The sequence below is a fragment of the Salvelinus fontinalis genome, chromosome 37 (assembly GCF_029448725.1).
Source record: "Salvelinus fontinalis isolate EN_2023a chromosome 37, ASM2944872v1, whole genome shotgun sequence".
Lineage (NCBI taxonomy): Eukaryota > Metazoa > Chordata > Actinopteri > Salmoniformes > Salmonidae > Salvelinus > Salvelinus fontinalis.
The window spans coordinates 3648981-3666854 of NC_074701.1; the positions used below are offsets into that span (position 1 = coordinate 3648981).

The window sequence follows — 17874 nt, forward strand, 5'->3', positions numbered from 1 at the left end:
AGGATTGGTAGGATGGTCAGTTTTACAAGGGTATGTTTGGCAGCATGAGTAAAGGATGCTTTGTTGCGGAATAGGAAGCCAATTCTAGATTTGACTTTGGATTGGAGATGTTTGATGTGGGTCTGGAAGGAGAGTTTACAGTCTAACCAGACACCTAGGTATTTGTAGTTGTCCACATATTCTAAGTCAGAGCCGTCCAAAGTAGTGATGTTGGACAGGCGGGCAGGAGCAGGCAGCGATCGGTTGAAGAGCATGCATTTGGTTTTACTTGTATTTAAGAGCAGTTGGAGGCCACGGAAGGAGAGTTGTATGGCATTGAAGCTCGCCTGGAGGGTTGTTAACACAGTGTCAAAAGAAGGGCCAGAAGTATACAGAATAGTGTCGTCTGCGTAGAGGTGGATCAGAGAATCACCAGCAGCAAGAGCGACATCATTGATGTAAACAGAGAAGAGAGTCGGTCCAAGATTTGAACCCTGTGGCACCCCCATAGAGACTGCCAGAGGCCCGGACAACAGACCCTCCGATTTGACACACTGAACTCTATCAGAGAAGTAGTTGGTGAACCAGGCGAGGCAATCATTAGAGAAACCAAGGCTGTCGAGTCTGCCAATGAGGATGTGGTGATTGACAGTCAAAAGCCTTGGCCAGGTCAATGAATACGGCTGCACACTATTGTTTCCTATCGATGGCGGTTACGATATCGTTTATGACCTTCGTTTATGTGTTCTATAGAATGCTACTGATGTGTTCTATAGAATGCTAATGATGTGTTCTATAGAATGCTAATGATGTGTTCTATAGAATGTTAATGATGTTTTCTATAGAATGCTAATGATGTGTTCTACAGAATGCTAATGATGGAATTTTATGAAGATAAAACAATATCCAATGTACTACTATGTCATTGATTGTATTATTGTATTATCATTGGTTGATACACACGTGGTAATACACACGGGACATGTCACCTACTGGAGTGGCATTTTGGACTGGGTTTGGTGGAGTAATGTCAGATCCATGGACACAGAATGGGAACAGAGTATACTATAATACATCTCTCTATAGTATGTATGGACACAGAATATACTATAATACATCTCTCTATAGTATGTATGGACACAGAGTATACTATAATACATCTCTCTATAGTATGTATGGACACAGAGTATACTATAATACATCTCTCTATAGTATGTATGGACACAGAGTATACTATAATACATCTCTCTATAGTATGTATGGACACAGAGTATACTATAATACATCTCTCTATAGTATGTATGGACACAGAGTATACTATAATACATCTCTCTATAGTATGTATGGACACAGAGTATACTATAGTACATCTCTCTATAGTATGTATGAACACAGAGTATACTATACTACATCTCTCTACAGTATGTATGGACACAGAGTATAATATAATACATCTCTCTATAGTATGTATGAACACAGAATGTAAACACAGAGTATACTATACTACATCTCTCTACAGTATGTATGGACACAGAGTATACTATAGTACATCTCTCTATAGTATGTATGGACACAGAGTATACTATAGTACATCTCTCTACAGTATGTATGGACACAGAATGAGAACACAGAGTATACTATAATACATCTCTCTATAGTGTGTATGGACACAGAGTATACTATAATACATCTCTCTATAGTATGTATGGACACAGAGTATACTATACTACATCTCTCTATAGTATGTATGGACACAGAGTATACTATAATACATCTCTCTATAGTATGTATGAACACAGAGTATACTATAATACATCTCTCTATAGTATCCATGGACACAGAATGGGAACAGAGTATACTATAATACATCTCTCTATAGTTTGTATGGACACAGAGTATACTATAGTACATCTCTCTATAGTATGTATGGACACAGAGTATACTATAATACATCTCTCTATAGTATGTATGAACACAGAGTATACTATAATACATCTCTCAATAGTATGTATGGACACAGAGTATACTATACTACATCTCTCTATAGTATCCATGGACACATAATGGGAACAAAAAGTATACTATAATACATCTCTCTATAGTATGTATGAACACAGAGTATACTATAATACATCTCTCTATAGTATGTATGGATACAGAGTATACTATAATACATCTCTCTATAGTATGTATGGACACAGAGTATACTATAGTACATCTCTCTATAGTATGTATGGACACAGAGTATACTATAGTACATCTCTCTACAGTATGTATGAACACAGAGTATACTATAATACATCTCTCTATAGTATGTATGGATACAGAGTATACTATAATACATCTCTCTATAGTATGTATGGACACAGAATGAGAACACAGAGTATACTATAATACATCTCTCTATAGTATGTATGAACACAGAGTATACTATAATACATCTCTCTATAGTATGTTTGAACACAGAATGAGAACACAGAGTATACTATACTACATCTCTCTATAGTATGTATGAACACAGAGTATACTATAATACATCTCTCTATAGTATGTATGGACACAGAGTATACTATAATACATCTCTCTATAGTATGTATGAACACAGAGTATACTATAATACATCTCTCTATAGTATGTATGAACACAGAATGAGAACACAGAGTATACTATACTACATCTCTCTATAGTATGTATGAACACAGAGTATACTATAATACATCTCTCTATAGTATGTATGGACACAGAGTATACTATAATACATCTCTCTATAGTATGTATGGACACAGAGTATACTATAATACATCTCTCTATAGCATGTATGAACACAGAGTATACTATAATACATCTCTCTATAGTATGTATGAACACAGAGTATACTATAATACATCTCTCTACAGTATGTATGGACACAGAGTATACTATAATACATCTCTCTATAGTATGTATGAACACAGAGTATACTATAATACATCTCTCTATAGTATGTATGGACACAGAATGAAAACACAGAGTATACTATAATAGAATGTACTCTACCTGTTCTGATGTCATGGCCGATCCCTTCCACCTGGATGATGGCGTTGGCTATGCCCCGCCCCTGAATGTCCCAGACAATGCCTTTGATCCCACGATGCACCTGTGCATGAAAGGTCAGAGGTCAAAGATCAACTGACTGTATGATAATAATAACAACAATAATAATATGGAATGTATCATTTTTAATATTAGTTTGATGAAATTATATTTTATTTTGGGGTAAAACAAGTTGTAACAGTATTTAAAAGTACAAGAAACCCAGAGTATGACACATGAATGCTTTAAAAACTATTATTTTCAATGTGGTCCTTGATATAAATATTTAAACAATATAATATGATTCGTTTCAGGAAGCTATACCTATGTCGCGTGTCGCTACTTCGCAGGAGAGGCATTTGAATGTCTTGTTGTCGTTGATCGAAATGCCTTCTGGAACACGTGAACATTCATGTGCCTTAATAGCAAACGTTTATTCAATCTGTAAATACGAATACAATTTGTTAAAATATTAGTTTAATTGGTTTAGCCACGGAAAACGTCAGGAACATTCCCGTTATCCATGATTGGCTGAGATAATTGTGGGCTGGACATGACGAGAGATGAGATCTGATTGGTCTGCCATGTAGCATGCTTCTGTCTATAACGTGAGCTGTTCAGTGTGTGTTGACAGTCCTTTCTACTGCTGTGTTTCTGAAAGACATAACGTGAGCTGTTCAGTGTGTTGACAGTCCTTTCTACTCCTGTGTTTCTGAAAGATATCACGTTAGCTGTTCAGTGTGTGTTGACAGTCCTTTCTACTGCTGTGTTTCTGAAAGATATCACGTTAGCTGTTCAGTGTGTGTTGACAGTCCTTTCTACTGCTGTGTTTCTGAAAGATATCACGTTAGCCATCGAGAACTACAAACGTTTTGCTACTTTTCTCAGCAACATTGATGCCCTGAATTTAGCGCTATCGATAGATCAGTTGGAAAAAGTTGTGACGGGCTACTTTTTTGCACACGCCCCGGGCAGTGTGATCCGGAGTGACTTGACACAACGCTGGCCAAACAAGCTACAAACAAAACAGAGTTAAATGGTTCCAGTCCGCCGTGAAGCGCTCATCCTAGTATAAAGGTAAGAGTCTAGCTACATGTTCAGATATTATACGTTTCTAATTTAGTCAGGAAGTGGATTTCATTGCAAGTCAAAGCATACTGTTCGCTAGCTAACTTTACGTTATCTTACTGTTCGCTAGCTAACGTTAAGTTATCTTATTGGCTCGCTAGCTAACGTTACGTGATCTTACTGGCTCGCTAGCTAACGTTACATTATCTTACTGGTTCGCTAGCTAGCATTACGTTATCTTACTGTTCGCTAGCTAACGTTACATTATCTTACTGTTCGCTAGCTAACGTTACGTCATCTTACTCGCTGGATCGATAACGTTACGTGTATGATCTGTGTAGTAAAATTATTTGAATCTGAAATTCATTTGCATTGCTAGATATGTATATTTTTTGCAATTTTTTAATTGAACCTTTATTTAAGGAGGCAAGTCAGTTAAGAACAAATTCTTATTTACTACGACGGCCTACCGGGGAACAGTGGGTTAACTGCCTTGTTCAGGGAGCAGAACGACAGATTTTTACCTTGTCAGCTCGGGGATTCGATCCAGCAACCTTTCGGTTACTGGCCCAACGCTTCATTTGACCAGTTTCTCACAGCAGGAAAATAATCCTGCAGCAACAGGAACTGGGTATTATTATACGGATTATAATTAATGGACGTTTTTATAGGGGGTTGATACATTTTTCGTTACGGCATATCAAGTCCGACATTTTCATGTGGGAATTAAAAACCTATTTTTAAAACCTTTTTAGGGTAGGGGGCAGCATTCGGAATTTTGGATGAAAAGCGTGCCCAAAGTAAACTGCCTGCTACTCAGCCCCAGAAGGTAGGATATGCATATAATGAGTAGATTTGGATGGAAAACACTCTAAAATAATGTCTGTGTGTATAACCGAACTGATACGGCAGGCGAAAACCTGAGGAAAATCCATCCAGGAAGTGCCATTCTTTTGAAATGGGTGTTTTTCCATTGAAAGCCTATCCACCATTTAAAGGGATAGGACACAGATTACGTTCCCTATGGCTTCCACTAGTTGTGAACAGTTTTTAGACGTTGTTTCAGGCTTTTATTCTGAAAAATTAGGGAGAATGATCATTTTGAGTGAGTGGAGTGTGGGAAGTCCCCAGAGCTGTTTGCCGGGCACGACCGAGAGCGCACCTTTCTTGTTTACCTTTTATTTTGAAGACGTTGTTGTCCGGTTGAAATATTATTGATTATTTAGGCTAAAAACAACCTGAGGATTTATTATAAACATCGTTTGACATGTTTCTACGAACTTTACAGGTACTATTTGGATTTTTCGTCTGCCTGTTGTGACCGCATTTGAGCCAATGGATTACTGAACAAAACGCGCCAACAAAACGGAGGCTTTTGGACATACATAAAGATGGACTTTATTGAACAAAACGAACATTTATTGTGTAACATGGAGTCTTGTGAGTGCAACCATATGAAGATCATCAAAGGTAAGTGATTAATTCTATTGCTATTTCTGACTTTCGTGACTAATCTACTTGGCTGGTAACTGTATGTAATGTTTTGTTCGCTGGGCGCTGTCCTCAGATAATCGCATGGTTTGCTTTTGCCGTAAAGCCTTTTTGAAATCTGACACAGTGGCTGGATTAACAACAAGTTAAGCTTTATTTTGATGTATTACACTTGTGATTTCATAAAAGTTCAATCTTGAATTTGGTGCTCTGCAATTTCACCGGATGTTGTCGAGTTGTCCCGATAGTGGCACGCCTATCCCAAACAGGTTTTAAAAACTCAAATACACTACAGGTTTGCATGTCCTGCTGCACAGGACCATTCTCTGTGACAACAGAGTGATCAAATTATGATAGTACATCTGTATAGGACTTAATTATGTGTTTTTGTGTGTGTGCACGCTGTATGTGTGTGTTTAACTACTGTGTATATGTGATTGTGATTTGCAGGGACTGTGTGTCTCTACGCCCTCTCTGGACTCTGCGCCCTCTCTCTGGACTCTGCGCCCTCTCTCTGGACTCTGCGCCCTCTCTCTGGACTCTGCGCCCTCTCTCTGGACTCTGCGCCCTCTCTCTGGACTCTGCGCCCTCTCTCTGGACTCTGCGCCCTCTCTCTGGACTCTGCGCCCTCTCTCTGGACTCTGCGCCCTCTCTCTGGACTCTGCACCCTCTCTCTGGACTCTACGCCCTCTCTGGACTCTACGCCCTCTCTGGACTCTACGCCCTCTCTGGACTCTACGCCCTCTCTGGACTCTACGCCCTCTCGGGACTCTACACCCTCTCTCTTTACTCTACACCCTCTCTCTGGACTCTACACCCTCTCTCTGGACTCTACACCCTCTCTCTGGACTCTACGCCCTCTCTCTGGACTCTACGCCCTCTCTCTGGACTCTACGCCCTCTCTGGACTCTACGCCCTCCCTGGACTCTGCGCCCTCTCTCTGGACTCTGCGCCCTCTCTCTGGACTCTGCGCCCTCTCTCTGGACTCTGCGCCCTCTCTCTGGACTCTGCGCCCTCTCTCTGGACTCTGCGCCCTCTCTCTGGACTCTGCGCCCTCTCTCTGGACTCTGCGCCCTCTCTCTGGACTCTGCGCCCTCTCTCTGGACTCTGCGCCCTCTCTCTGGACTCTGCGCCCTCTCTCTGGACTCTGCGCCCTCTCTCTGGACTCTGCGCCCTCTCTCTGGACTCTGCGCCCTCTCTCTGGACTCTGCGCCCTCTCTCTGGACTCTGCGCCCTCTCTCTGGACTCTGCGCCCTCTCTCTGGACTCTGCGCCCTCTCTCTGGACTCTGCGCCCTCTCTCTGGACTCTGCGCCCTCTCTCTGGACTCTGCGCCCTCTCTCTGGACTCTGCGCCCTCTCTCTGGACTCTGCGCCCTCTCTCTGGACTCTGCGCCCTCTCTCTGGACTCTGCGCCCTCTCTGGACTCTGCGCCCTCTCTGGACTCTGCGCCCTCTCTGGACTCTGCGCCCTCTCTGGACTCTGCGCCCTCTCTGGACTCTGCGCCCTCTCTGGACTCTGCGCCCTCTCTGGACTCTGCGCCCTCTCTCTGGACTCTGCGCCCTCTCTCTGGACTCTACGCCCTCTCTGGACTCTGCCCCCTCTCTGGACTCTGCCCCCTCTCTGGACTCTGCGCCCTCTCTGGACTCTGCCCCCTCTCTGGACTCTGCCCCCTCTCTGGACTCTACACCCTCTCTGGACTCTACACCCTCTCTGGACTCTACGCCCTCTCTGGACTCTACGCCCTCTCTGGACTCTACGCCCTCTCTGGACTCTACGCCCTCTCTGGACTCTACGCCCTCTCTGGACTCTACGCCCTCTCTGGACTCTACGCCCTCTCTGGACTCTGCCCCCTCTCTGGACTCTGCCCCCTCTCTGGACTCTGCCCCCTCTCTGGACTCTACGCCCTCTTTGGACTCTGCGCCCTCTCTGGACTCTACGCCCTCTCTCTGGACTCTACACCCTCTCTGGACTCTACACCCTCTCTGGACTCTACACCCTCTCTGGACTCTACACCCTCTCTGGACTCTGCCCCCTCTCTGGACTCTGCCCCCTCTCTGGACTCTGCCCCCTCTTTGGACTCTGCCCCCTCTCTGGACTCTACACCCTCTCTGGACTCTGCCTCCTCTCTGGACTCTGCCCCCTCTCTGGACTCTGCCCCCTCTCTGGACTCTGCGCCCTCTCTGGACTCTGCGCCCTCTCTGGACTCTGCGCCCTCTTTGGACTCTGCGCCCTCTCTGGACTCTGCCCCCTCTCTGGACTCTACGCCCTCTCTGGACTCTGCCCCCTCTCTGGACTCTGCCCCCTCTCTGGACTCTGCGCCCTCTCTGGACTATACGCCCTCTTTGGACTCTGCGCCCTCTCTGGACTCTACGCCCTCTCTCTGGACTCTGCGGCCTCTCTGGACTCTGCGCCCTCTCTCTGGACTCTGCGCCCTCTCTGCACTCTACGCCCTCTCTGGACTCTACGCCCTCTCTGGACTCTACGCCCTCTCTGGACTCTACGCCCTCTCTGGACTCTACGCCCTCTCTGGACTCTACGCCCTCTCTGGACTCTACGCCCTCTCTGGACTCTGCGCCCTCTCTCTGGACTCTGCGCCCTCTCTCTGGACTCTGCGCCCTCTCTCTGGACTCTGCGCCCTCTCTCTGGACTCTGCGCCCTCTCTCTGGACTCTGCGCCCTCTCTCTGGACTCTGCGCCCTCTCTCTGGACTCTGCGCCCTCTCTCTGGACTCTGCGCCCTCTCTGGACTCTGCGCCCTCTCTGGACTCTGCGCCCTCTCTGGACTCTGCGCCCTCTCTGGACTCTGCGCCCTCTCTGGACTCTGCGCCCTCTCTGGACTCTGCGCCCTCTCTGGACTCTGCGCCCTCTCTCTGGACTCTGCGCCCTCTCTCTGGACTCTACGCCCTCTCTGGACTCTGCCCCCTCTCTGGACTCTGCCCCCTCTCTGGACTCTGCGCCCTCTCTGGACTCTGCCCCCTCTCTGGACTCTGCCCCCTCTCTGGACTCTACACCCTCTCTGGACTCTACGCCCTCTCTGGACTCTACGCCCTCTCTGGACTCTACGCCCTCTCTGGACTCTACGCCCTCTCTGGACTCTACGCCCTCTCTGGACTCTACGCCCTCTCTGGACTCTACGCCCTCTCTGGACTCTACGCCCTCTCTGGACTCTGCCCCCTCTCTGGACTCTGCCCCCTCTCTGGACTCTGCCCCCTCTCTGGACTCTACGCCCTCTTTGGACTCTGCGCCCTCTCTGGACTCTACGCCCTCTCTCTGGACTCTACACCCTCTCTGGACTCTACACCCTCTCTGGACTCTACACCCTCTCTGGACTCTACACCCTCTCTGGACTCTGCCCCCTCTCTGGACTCTGCCCCCTCTTTGGACTCTGCCCCCTCTCTGGACTCTACACCCTCTCTGGACTCTGCCTCCTCTCTGGACTCTGCCCCCTCTCTGGACTCTGCCCCCTCTCTGGACTCTGCGCCCTCTCTGGACTCTGCGCCCTCTCTGGACTCTGCGCCCTCTTTGGACTCTGCGCCCTCTCTGGACTCTGCCCCCTCTCTGGACTCTACGCCCTCTCTGGACTCTGCCCCCTCTCTGGACTCTGCCCCCTCTCTGGACTCTGCGCCCTCTCTGGACTATACGCCCTCTTTGGACTCTGCGCCCTCTCTGGACTCTACGCCCTCTCTCTGGACTCTGCGGCCTCTCTGGACTCTGCGCCCTCTCTCTGGACTCTGCGCCCTCTCTGCACTCTACGCCCTCTCTGGACTCTACGCCCTCTCTGGACTCTACGCCCTCTCTGGACTCTACGCCCTCTCTGGACTCTACGCCCTCTCTGGACTCTACGCCCTCTCTGGACTCTACGCCCTCTCTGGACTCTGCGCCCTCTCTCTGGACTCTGCGCCCTCTCTCTGGACTCTGCGCCCTCTCTCTGGACTCTGCGCCCTCTCTCTGGACTCTGCGCCCTCTCTCTGGACTCTGCGCCCTCTCTCTGGACTCTGCGCCCTCTCTCTGGACTCTGCGCCCTCTCTCTGGACTCTGCGCCCTCTCTCTGGACTCTGCGCCCTCTCTCTGGACTCTGCGCCCTCTCTCTGGACTCTGCGCCCTCTCTCTGGACTCTGCGCCCTCTCTCTGGACTCTGCGCCCTCTCTCTGGACTCTGCGCCCTCTCTCTGGACTCTGCGCCCTCTCTCTGGACTCTGCGCCCTCTCTCTGGACTCTGCGCCCTCTCTGGACTCTGCGCCCTCTCTGGACTCTGCGCCCTCTCTGGACTCTGCGCCCTCTCTGGACTCTGCGCCCTCTCTGGACTCTGCGCCCTCTCTGGACTCTGCGCCCTCTCTGGACTCTGCGCCCTCTCTCTGGACTCTACGCCCTCTCTGGACTCTGCCCCCTCTCTGGACTCTGCGCCCTCTCTGGACTCTGCCCCCTCTCTGGACTCTGCGCCCTCTCTGGACTCTACGCCCTCTCTGGACTCTACGCCCTCTCTGGACTCTACGCCCTCTCTGGACTCTACGCCCTCTCTGGACTCTACGCCCTCTCTGGACTCTACGCCCTCTCTGGACTCTACGCCCTCTCTGGACTCTGCCCCCTCTCTGGACTCTGCCCCCTCTCTGGACTCTGCCCCCTCTCTGGACTCTACGCCCTCTTTGGACTCTGCGCCCTCTCTGGACTCTACGCCCTCTCTCTGGACTCTACACCCTCTCTGGACTCTACACCCTCTCTGGACTCTACACCCTCTCTGGACTCTACACCCTCTCTGGACTCTGCCCCCTCTCTGGACTCTGCCCCCTCTCTGGACTCTGCCCCCTCTTTGGACTCTGCCCCCTCTCTGGACTCTACACCCTCTCTGGACTCTGCCTCCTCTCTGGACTCTGCCCCCTCTCTGGACTCTGCCCCCTCTCTGGACTCTGCGCCCTCTCTGGACTCTGCGCCCTCTCTGGACTCTGCGCCCTCTCTGGACTCTGCGCCCTCTTTGGACTCTGCGCCCTCTCTGGACTCTGCCCCCTCTCTGGACTCTACGCCCTCTCTGGACTCTGCCCCCTCTCTGGACTCTGCCCCCTCTCTGGACTCTGCGCCCTCTCTGGACTATGCGCCCTCTCTGGACTCTGCGCCCTCTTTGGACTCTGCGCCCTCTCTGGACTCTACGCCCTCTCTCTGGACTCTACGCCCTCTCTCTGGACTCTGCGGCCTCTCTCTGGACTCTGCGCCCTCTCTCTGGACTCTGCGCCCTCTCTCTGGACTCTGCGCCCTCTCTCTGGACTCTGCGCCCTCTCTGCACTCTACGCCCTCTCTGGACTCTACGCCCTCTCTGGACTCTACGCCCTCTCTGGACTCTACGCCCTCTCTGGACTCTACGCCCTCTCTGGACTCTACGCCCTCTCTGGACTCTACGCCCTCTCTGGACTCTACGCCCTCTCTGGACTCTACGCCCTCTCTGGACTCTACGCCCTCTCTGGACTCTACGCCCTCTCTGGACTCTACGCCCTCTCTGGACTCTACGCCCTCTCTGGACTCTACGCCCTCTCTGGACTCTGCGCCCTCTCTGGACTCTACGCCCTCTCTGGACTCTACGCCCTCTCTGGACTCTACGCCCTCTCTGGACTCTACGCCCTCTCTGGACTCTACGCCCTCTCTCTGGACTCTACGCCCTCTCTCTGGACTCTACGCCCTCTCTCTGGACTCTACGCCCTCTCTCTGGACTCTACGCCCTCTCTCTGGACTCTACGCCCTCTCTCTGGACTCTACGCCCTCTCTGGACTCTGCGCCCTCCCTGGACTCTGCGCCCTCTCTCTGGACTCTGCGCCCTCTCTCTGGACTCTGCGCCCTCTCTCTGGACTCTGCGCCCTCTCTCTGGACTCTGCGCCCTCTCTCTGGACTCTGCGCCCTCTCTCTGGACTCTGCGCCCTCTCTCTGGACTCTGCGCCCTCTCTCTGGACTCTGCGCCCTCTCTCTGGACTCTGCGCCCTCTCTCTGGACTCTGCGCCCTCTCTCTGGACTCTGCGCCCTCTCTCTGGACTCTGCGCCCTCTCTCTGGACTCTGCGCCCTCTCTCTGGACTCTGCGCCCTCTCTCTGGACTCTGCGCCCTCTCTCTGGACTCTGCGCCCTCTCTCTGGACTCTGCGCCCTCTCTCTGGACTCTGCGCCCTCTCTCTGGACTCTGCGCCCTCTCTCTGGACTCTGCGCCCTCTCTCTGGACTCTGCGCCCTCTCTCTGGACTCTGCGCCCTCTCTCTGGACTCTGCGCCCTCTCTCTGGACTCTGCGCCCTCTCTCTGGACTCTGCGCCCTCTCTCTGGACTCTGCGCCCTCTCTCTGGACTCTGCGCCCTCTCTCTGGACTCTGCGCCCTCTCTCTGGACTCTGCGCCCTCTCTCTGGACTCTGCGCCCTCTCTCTGGACTCTGCGCCCTCTCTCTGGACTCTGCGCCCTCTCTGGACTCTACGCCCTCTCTGGACTCTACGCCCTCTCGGGACTCTACGCCCTCTCGGGACTCTACACCCTCTCTCTTTACTCTACACCCTCTCTCTGGACTCTACACCCTCTCTCTGGACTCTACACCCTCTCTCTGGACTCTACACCCTCTCTCTGGACTCTACACCCTCTCTCTGGACTCTACACCCTCTCTCTGGACTCTACACCCTCTCTCTGGACTCTACACCCTCTCTCTGGACTCTGCCCCCTCTCTGGACTCTGCCCCCTCTCTGGACTCTACGCCCTCTCTGGACTCTGCGCCCTCTCTGGACTCTACGCCCTCTCTGGACTCTACGCCCTCTCTGGACTCTGAGCCCTCTCTGGACTCTGCCCCCTCTCTGGACTCTGCCCCCTCTCTGGACTCTGCCCCCTCTCTGGACTCTACACCCTCTCTGGACTCTACACCCTCTCTGGACTCTACACCCTCTCTGGACTCTACACCCTCTCTGGACTCTACACCCTCTCTGGACTCTACACCCTCTCTGGACTCTGCCCCCTCTCTGGACTCTGCCCCCTCTCTGGACTCTGCCCCCTCTCTGGACTCTGCCCCCTCTCTGGACTCTGCGCCCTCTTTGGACTCTGCGCCCTCTTTGGACTCTGCGCCCTCTCTGGACTCTGCCCCCTCTCTGGACTCTCCGCCCTCTCTGGACTCTGCCCCCTCTCTGGACTCTGCCCTCTCTGGACTCTGCGCCCTCTCTGGACTCTACGCCCTCTCTCTGGACTCTGCGGCCTCTCTGGACTCTGCGCCCTCTCTGGACTCTACGCCCTCTCTGGACTCTACGCCCTCTCTGGACTCTACGCCCTCTCTGGACTCTACGCCCTCTCTGGACTCTACGCCCTCTCTGGACTCTACGCCCTCTCTGGACTCTACGCCCTCTCTGGACTCTACGCCCTCTCTGGACTCTACGCCCTCTCTGGACTCTACGCCCTCTCTGGACTCTACGCCCTCTCTGGACTCTACGCCCTCTCTGGACTCTACGCCCTCTCTGGACTCTACGCCCTCTCTGGACTCTACGCCCTCTCTGGACTCTACGCCCTCTCTGGACTCTACGCCCTCTCTGGACTCTACGCCCTCTCTGGACTCTACGCCCTCTCTGGACTCTACGCCCTCTCTGGACTCTACGCCCTCTCTGGACTCTACGCCCTCTCTGGACTCTACGCCCTCTCTGGACTCTACGCCCTCTCTGGACTCTGCGCCCTCTCTGGACTCTGCGCCCTCTCTGGACTCTGCGCCCTCTCTGGACTCTGCGCCCTCTCTGGACTCTGCGTCCTCTCTGGACTCTACGCCCTCTCTGGACTCTGCCCCCTCTCTGGACTCTGCCCCCTCTCTGGACTCTACGCCCTCTCTGGACTCTACGCCCTCTCTGGACTCTACGCCCTCTCTGGACTCTACGCCCTCTCTGGACTCTACGCCCTCTCTGGACTCTACGCCCTCTCTGGACTCTACGCCCTCTCTGGACTCTACGCCCTCTCTGGACTCTGCGCCCTCTCTGGACTCTGCGCCCTCTCTGGACTCTGCGCCCTCTCTGGACTCTGCGCCCTCTCTGGACTCTGCGCCCTCTCTGGACTCTGCGCCCTCTCTGGACTCTGCGCCCTCTCTGGACTCTGCGCCCTCTCTGGACTCTGCGCCCTCTCTGGACTCTGCGCCCTCTCTGGACTCTGCGCCCTCTCTGGACTCTGCGCCCTCTCTCTGGACTCTACGCCCTCTCTGGACTCTGCGCCCTCTCTGGACTCTACGCCCTCTCTGGACTCTACGCCCTCTCTGGACTCTACGCCCTCTCTGGACTCTACGCCCTCTCTGGACTCTACGCCCTCTCTCTGGACTCTACACCCTCTCTGGACTCTACACCCTCTCTGGACTCTACACCCTCTCTGGACTCTACACCCTCTCTGGACTCTGCCCCCTCTCTGGACTCTGCCCCCTCTCTGGACTCTGCCCCCTCTTTGGACTCTGCCCCCTCTCTGGACTCTACACCCTCTCTGGACTCTGCCTCCTCTCTGGACTCTGCCCCCTCTCTGGACTCTGCCCCCTCTCTGGACTCTGCGCCCTCTCTGGACTCTGCGCCCTCTCTGGACTCTGCGCCCTCTTTGGACTCTGCGCCCTCTTTGGACTCTGCCCCCTCTCTGGACTCTACGCCCTCTCTGGACTCTGCCCCCTCTCTGGACTCTGCCCCCTCTCTGGACTCTGCGCCCTCTCTGGACTATACGCCCTCTTTGGACTCTGCGCCCTCTCTGGACTCTACGCCCTCTCTCTGGACTCTGCGGCCTCTCTGGACTCTGCGCCCTCTCTCTGGACTCTGCGCCCTCTCTGCACTCTGCGCCCTCTCTCTGGACTCTGCGCCCTCTCTGCACTCTACGCCCTCTCTGGACTCTACGCCCTCTCTGGACTCTACGCCCTCTCTGGACTCTACGCCCTCTCTGGACTCTACGCCCTCTCTGGACTCTACGCCCTCTCTGGACTCTACGCCCTCCCTGGACTCTGCGCCCTCTCTCTGGACTCTGCGCCCTCTCTCTGGACTCTGCGCCCTCTCTCTGGACTCTGCGCCCTCTCTCTGGACTCTGCGCCCTCTCTCTGGACTCTGCGCCCTCTCTCTGGACTCTGCGCCCTCTCTCTGGACTCTGCGCCCTCTCTCTGGACTCTGCGCCCTCTCTCTGGACTCTGCGCCCTCTCTCTGGACTCTGCGCCCTCTCTCTGGACTCTGCGCCCTCTCTCTGGACTCTGCGCCCTCTCTCTGGACTCTGCGCCCTCTCTCTGGACTCTGCGCCCTCTCTCTGGACTCTGCGCCCTCTCTCTGGACTCTGCGCCCTCTCTCTGGACTCTGCGCCCTCTCTGGACTCTGCGCCCTCTCTGGACTCTGCGCCCTCTCTGGACTCTGCGCCCTCTCTGGACTCTACGCCCTCTCTGGACTCTGCGCCCTCTCTGGACTCTGCGCCCTCTCTGGACTCTGCGCCCTCTCTGGACTCTGCGCCCTCTCTCTGGACTCTGCGCCCTCTCTCTGGACTCTACGCCCTCTCTGGACTCTGCCCCCTCTCTGGACTCTGCCCCCTCTCTGGACTCTGCCCCCTCTCTGGACTCTGCGCCCTCTCTGGACTCTGCCCCCTCTCTGGACTCTGCACCCTCTCTGGACTCTACACCCTCTCTGGACTCTACGCCCTCTCTGGACTCTACGCCCTCTCTGGACTCTGCCCCCTCTCTGGACTCTGCCCCCTCTCTGGACTCTGCGCCCTCTCTGGACTATACGCCCTCTTTGGACTCTGCGCCCTCTCTGGACTCTACGCCCTCTCTCTGGACTCTGCGGCCTCTCTGGACTCTGCGCCCTCTCTCTGGACTCTGCGCCCTCTCTGCACTCTACGCCCTCTCTGGACTCTACGCCCTCTCTGGACTCTACGCCCTCTCTGGACTCTACGCCCTCTCTGGACTCTACGCCCTCTCTGGACTCTACGCCCTCTCTGGACTCTACGCCCTCTCTGGACTCTACGCCCTCTCTGGACTCTACGCCCTCTCTGGACTCTACGCCCTCTCTGCACTCTACACCCTCTCTCTGGACTCTACACCCTCTCTCTGGACTCTACACCCTCTCTCTGGACTCTACACCCTCTCTCTGGACTTTACACCCTCTCTCTGGACTCTACGCCCTCTCGGGACTCTACACCCTCTCTCCTTACTCTACACCCTCTCTCTGGACTCTACACCCTCTCTCTGGACTCTACACCCTCTCTCTGGACTCTACGCCCTCTCTGGACTCTACGCCCTCTCTGGACTCTACGCCCTCCCTGGACTCTGCGCCCTCTCTCTGGACTCTGCGCCCTCTCTCTGGACTCTGCGCCCTCTCTCTGGACTCTGCGCCCTCTCTCTGGACTCTGCGCCCTCTCTCTGGACTCTGCGCACTCTCTGGACTCTGCGCACTCTCTGGACTCTGCGCCCTCTCTCTGGACTCTGCGCCCTCTCTCTGGACTCTGCGCCCTCTCTCTGGACTCTGCGCCCTCTCTCTGGACTCTGCGCCCTCTCTCTGGACTCTGCGCCCTCTCTCTGGACTCTGCGCCCTCTCTCTGGACTCTGCGCCCTCTCTGGACTCTGCGCCCTCTCTCTGGACTCTGCGCCCTCTCTCTGGACTCTGCGCCCTCTCTGGACTCTGCGCCCTCTCTGGACTCTGCGCCCTCTCTGGACTCTGCGCCCTCTCTGGACTCTGCGCCCTCTCTGGACTCTGCGCCCTCTCTGGACTCTACGCCCTCTCTCTGGACTCTACGCCCTCTCTCTGGACTCTACGCCCTCTCTCTGGACTCTACGCCCTCTCTCTGGACTCTACGCCCTCTCTCTGGACTCTACGCCCTCTCTCTGGACTCTACACCCTCTCTCTGGACTCTACACCCTCTCTCTGGACTTTACACCCTCTCTCTGGACTCTGCACCCTCTCTGGACTCTGCGCCCTCTCTGGACTCTGCGCCCTCTCTGGACTCTGCCCCCTCTCTGGACTCTACGCCCTCTCTGGACTCTGCCCCCTCTCTGGACTCTGCCCCCTCTCTGGACTCTGCCCCCTCTCTGGACTCTGCGCCCTCTCTGGACTATACGCCCTCTTTGGACTCTGCGCCCTCTCTGGACTCTACGCCCTCTCTCTGGACTCTGCGGCCTCTCTGGACTCTGCGCCCTCTCTCTGGACTCTGCGCCCTCTCTGCACTCTACGCCCTCTCTGGACTCTACGCCCTCTCTGGACTCTACGCCCTCTCTGGACTCTACGCCCTCTCTGGACTCTACGCCCTCTCTGGACTCTACGCCCTCTCTGGACTCTACGCCCTCTCTGGACTCTACGCCCTCCCTGGACTCTGCGCCCTCTCTCTGGACTCTGCGCCCTCTCTCTGGACTCTGCGCCCTCTCTCTGGACTCTGCGCCCTCTCTCTGGACTCTGCGCCCTCTCTCTGGACTCTGCGCCCTCTCTCTGGACTCTGCGCCCTCTCTCTGGACTCTGCGCCCTCTCTCTGGACTCTGCGCCCTCTCTCTGGACTCTGCGCCCTCTCTCTGGACTCTGCGCCCTCTCTCTGGACTCTGCGCCCTCTCTCTGGACTCTGCGCCCTCTCTCTGGACTCTGCGCCCTCTCTGGACTCTGCGCCCTCTCTGGACTCTGCGCCCTCTCTGGACTCTGCGCCCTCTCTGGACTCTGCGCCCTCTCTGGACTCTGCGCCCTCTCTCTGGACTCTGCGCCCTCTCTCTGGACTCTACGCCCTCTCTGGACTCTGCCCCCTCTCTGGACTCTGCCCCCTCTCTGGACTCTGCGCTCTCTCTGGACTCTGCGCCCTCTCTGGACTCTGCCCCCTCTCTGGACTCTGCACCCTCTCTGGACTCTACACCCTCTCTGGACTCTACGCCCTCTCTGGACTCTGCCCCCTCTCTGGACTCTGCCCCCTCTCTGGACTCTGCGCCCTCTCTGGACTATGCGCCCTCTTTGGACTCTGCGCCCTCTCTGGACTCTACGCCCTCTCTCTGGACTCTGCGGCCTCTCTGGACTCTGCGCCCTCTCTCTGGACTCTGCGCCCTCTCTGCACTCTACGCCCTCTCTGGACTCTACGCCCTCTCTGGACTCTACGCCCTCTCTGGACTCTACGCCCTCTCTGGACTCTACGCCCTCTCTGGACTCTACGCCCTCTCTGGACTCTACGCCCTCTCTGGACTCTACGCCCTCTCTGGACTCTACGCCCTCTCTGGACTCTACGCCCTCTCTGGACTCTACGCCCTCTCTGGACTCTACGCGCTCTCTGCACTCTACACCCTCTCTCTGGACTCTACACCCTCTCTCTGGACTCTACACC

At 54.4% G+C, this 17874-nt stretch overlaps 1 protein-coding gene across 1 annotated transcript in view; it reads right to left on the reverse strand.

Annotated features, from left to right (window-relative positions):
* The window catches only part of cpxm2 (carboxypeptidase X (M14 family), member 2), a 128749-nt gene that overhangs the window by 16086 nt on the left and 94789 nt on the right, over nt 1–17874 (reverse strand). The window contains exon 13 of the mRNA XM_055901702.1: nt 3016–3115. Coding sequence (XP_055757677.1) covers nt 3016–3115 — 100 coding nt within the window. The remainder of the gene's footprint in view (nt 1–3015; nt 3116–17874) is intronic.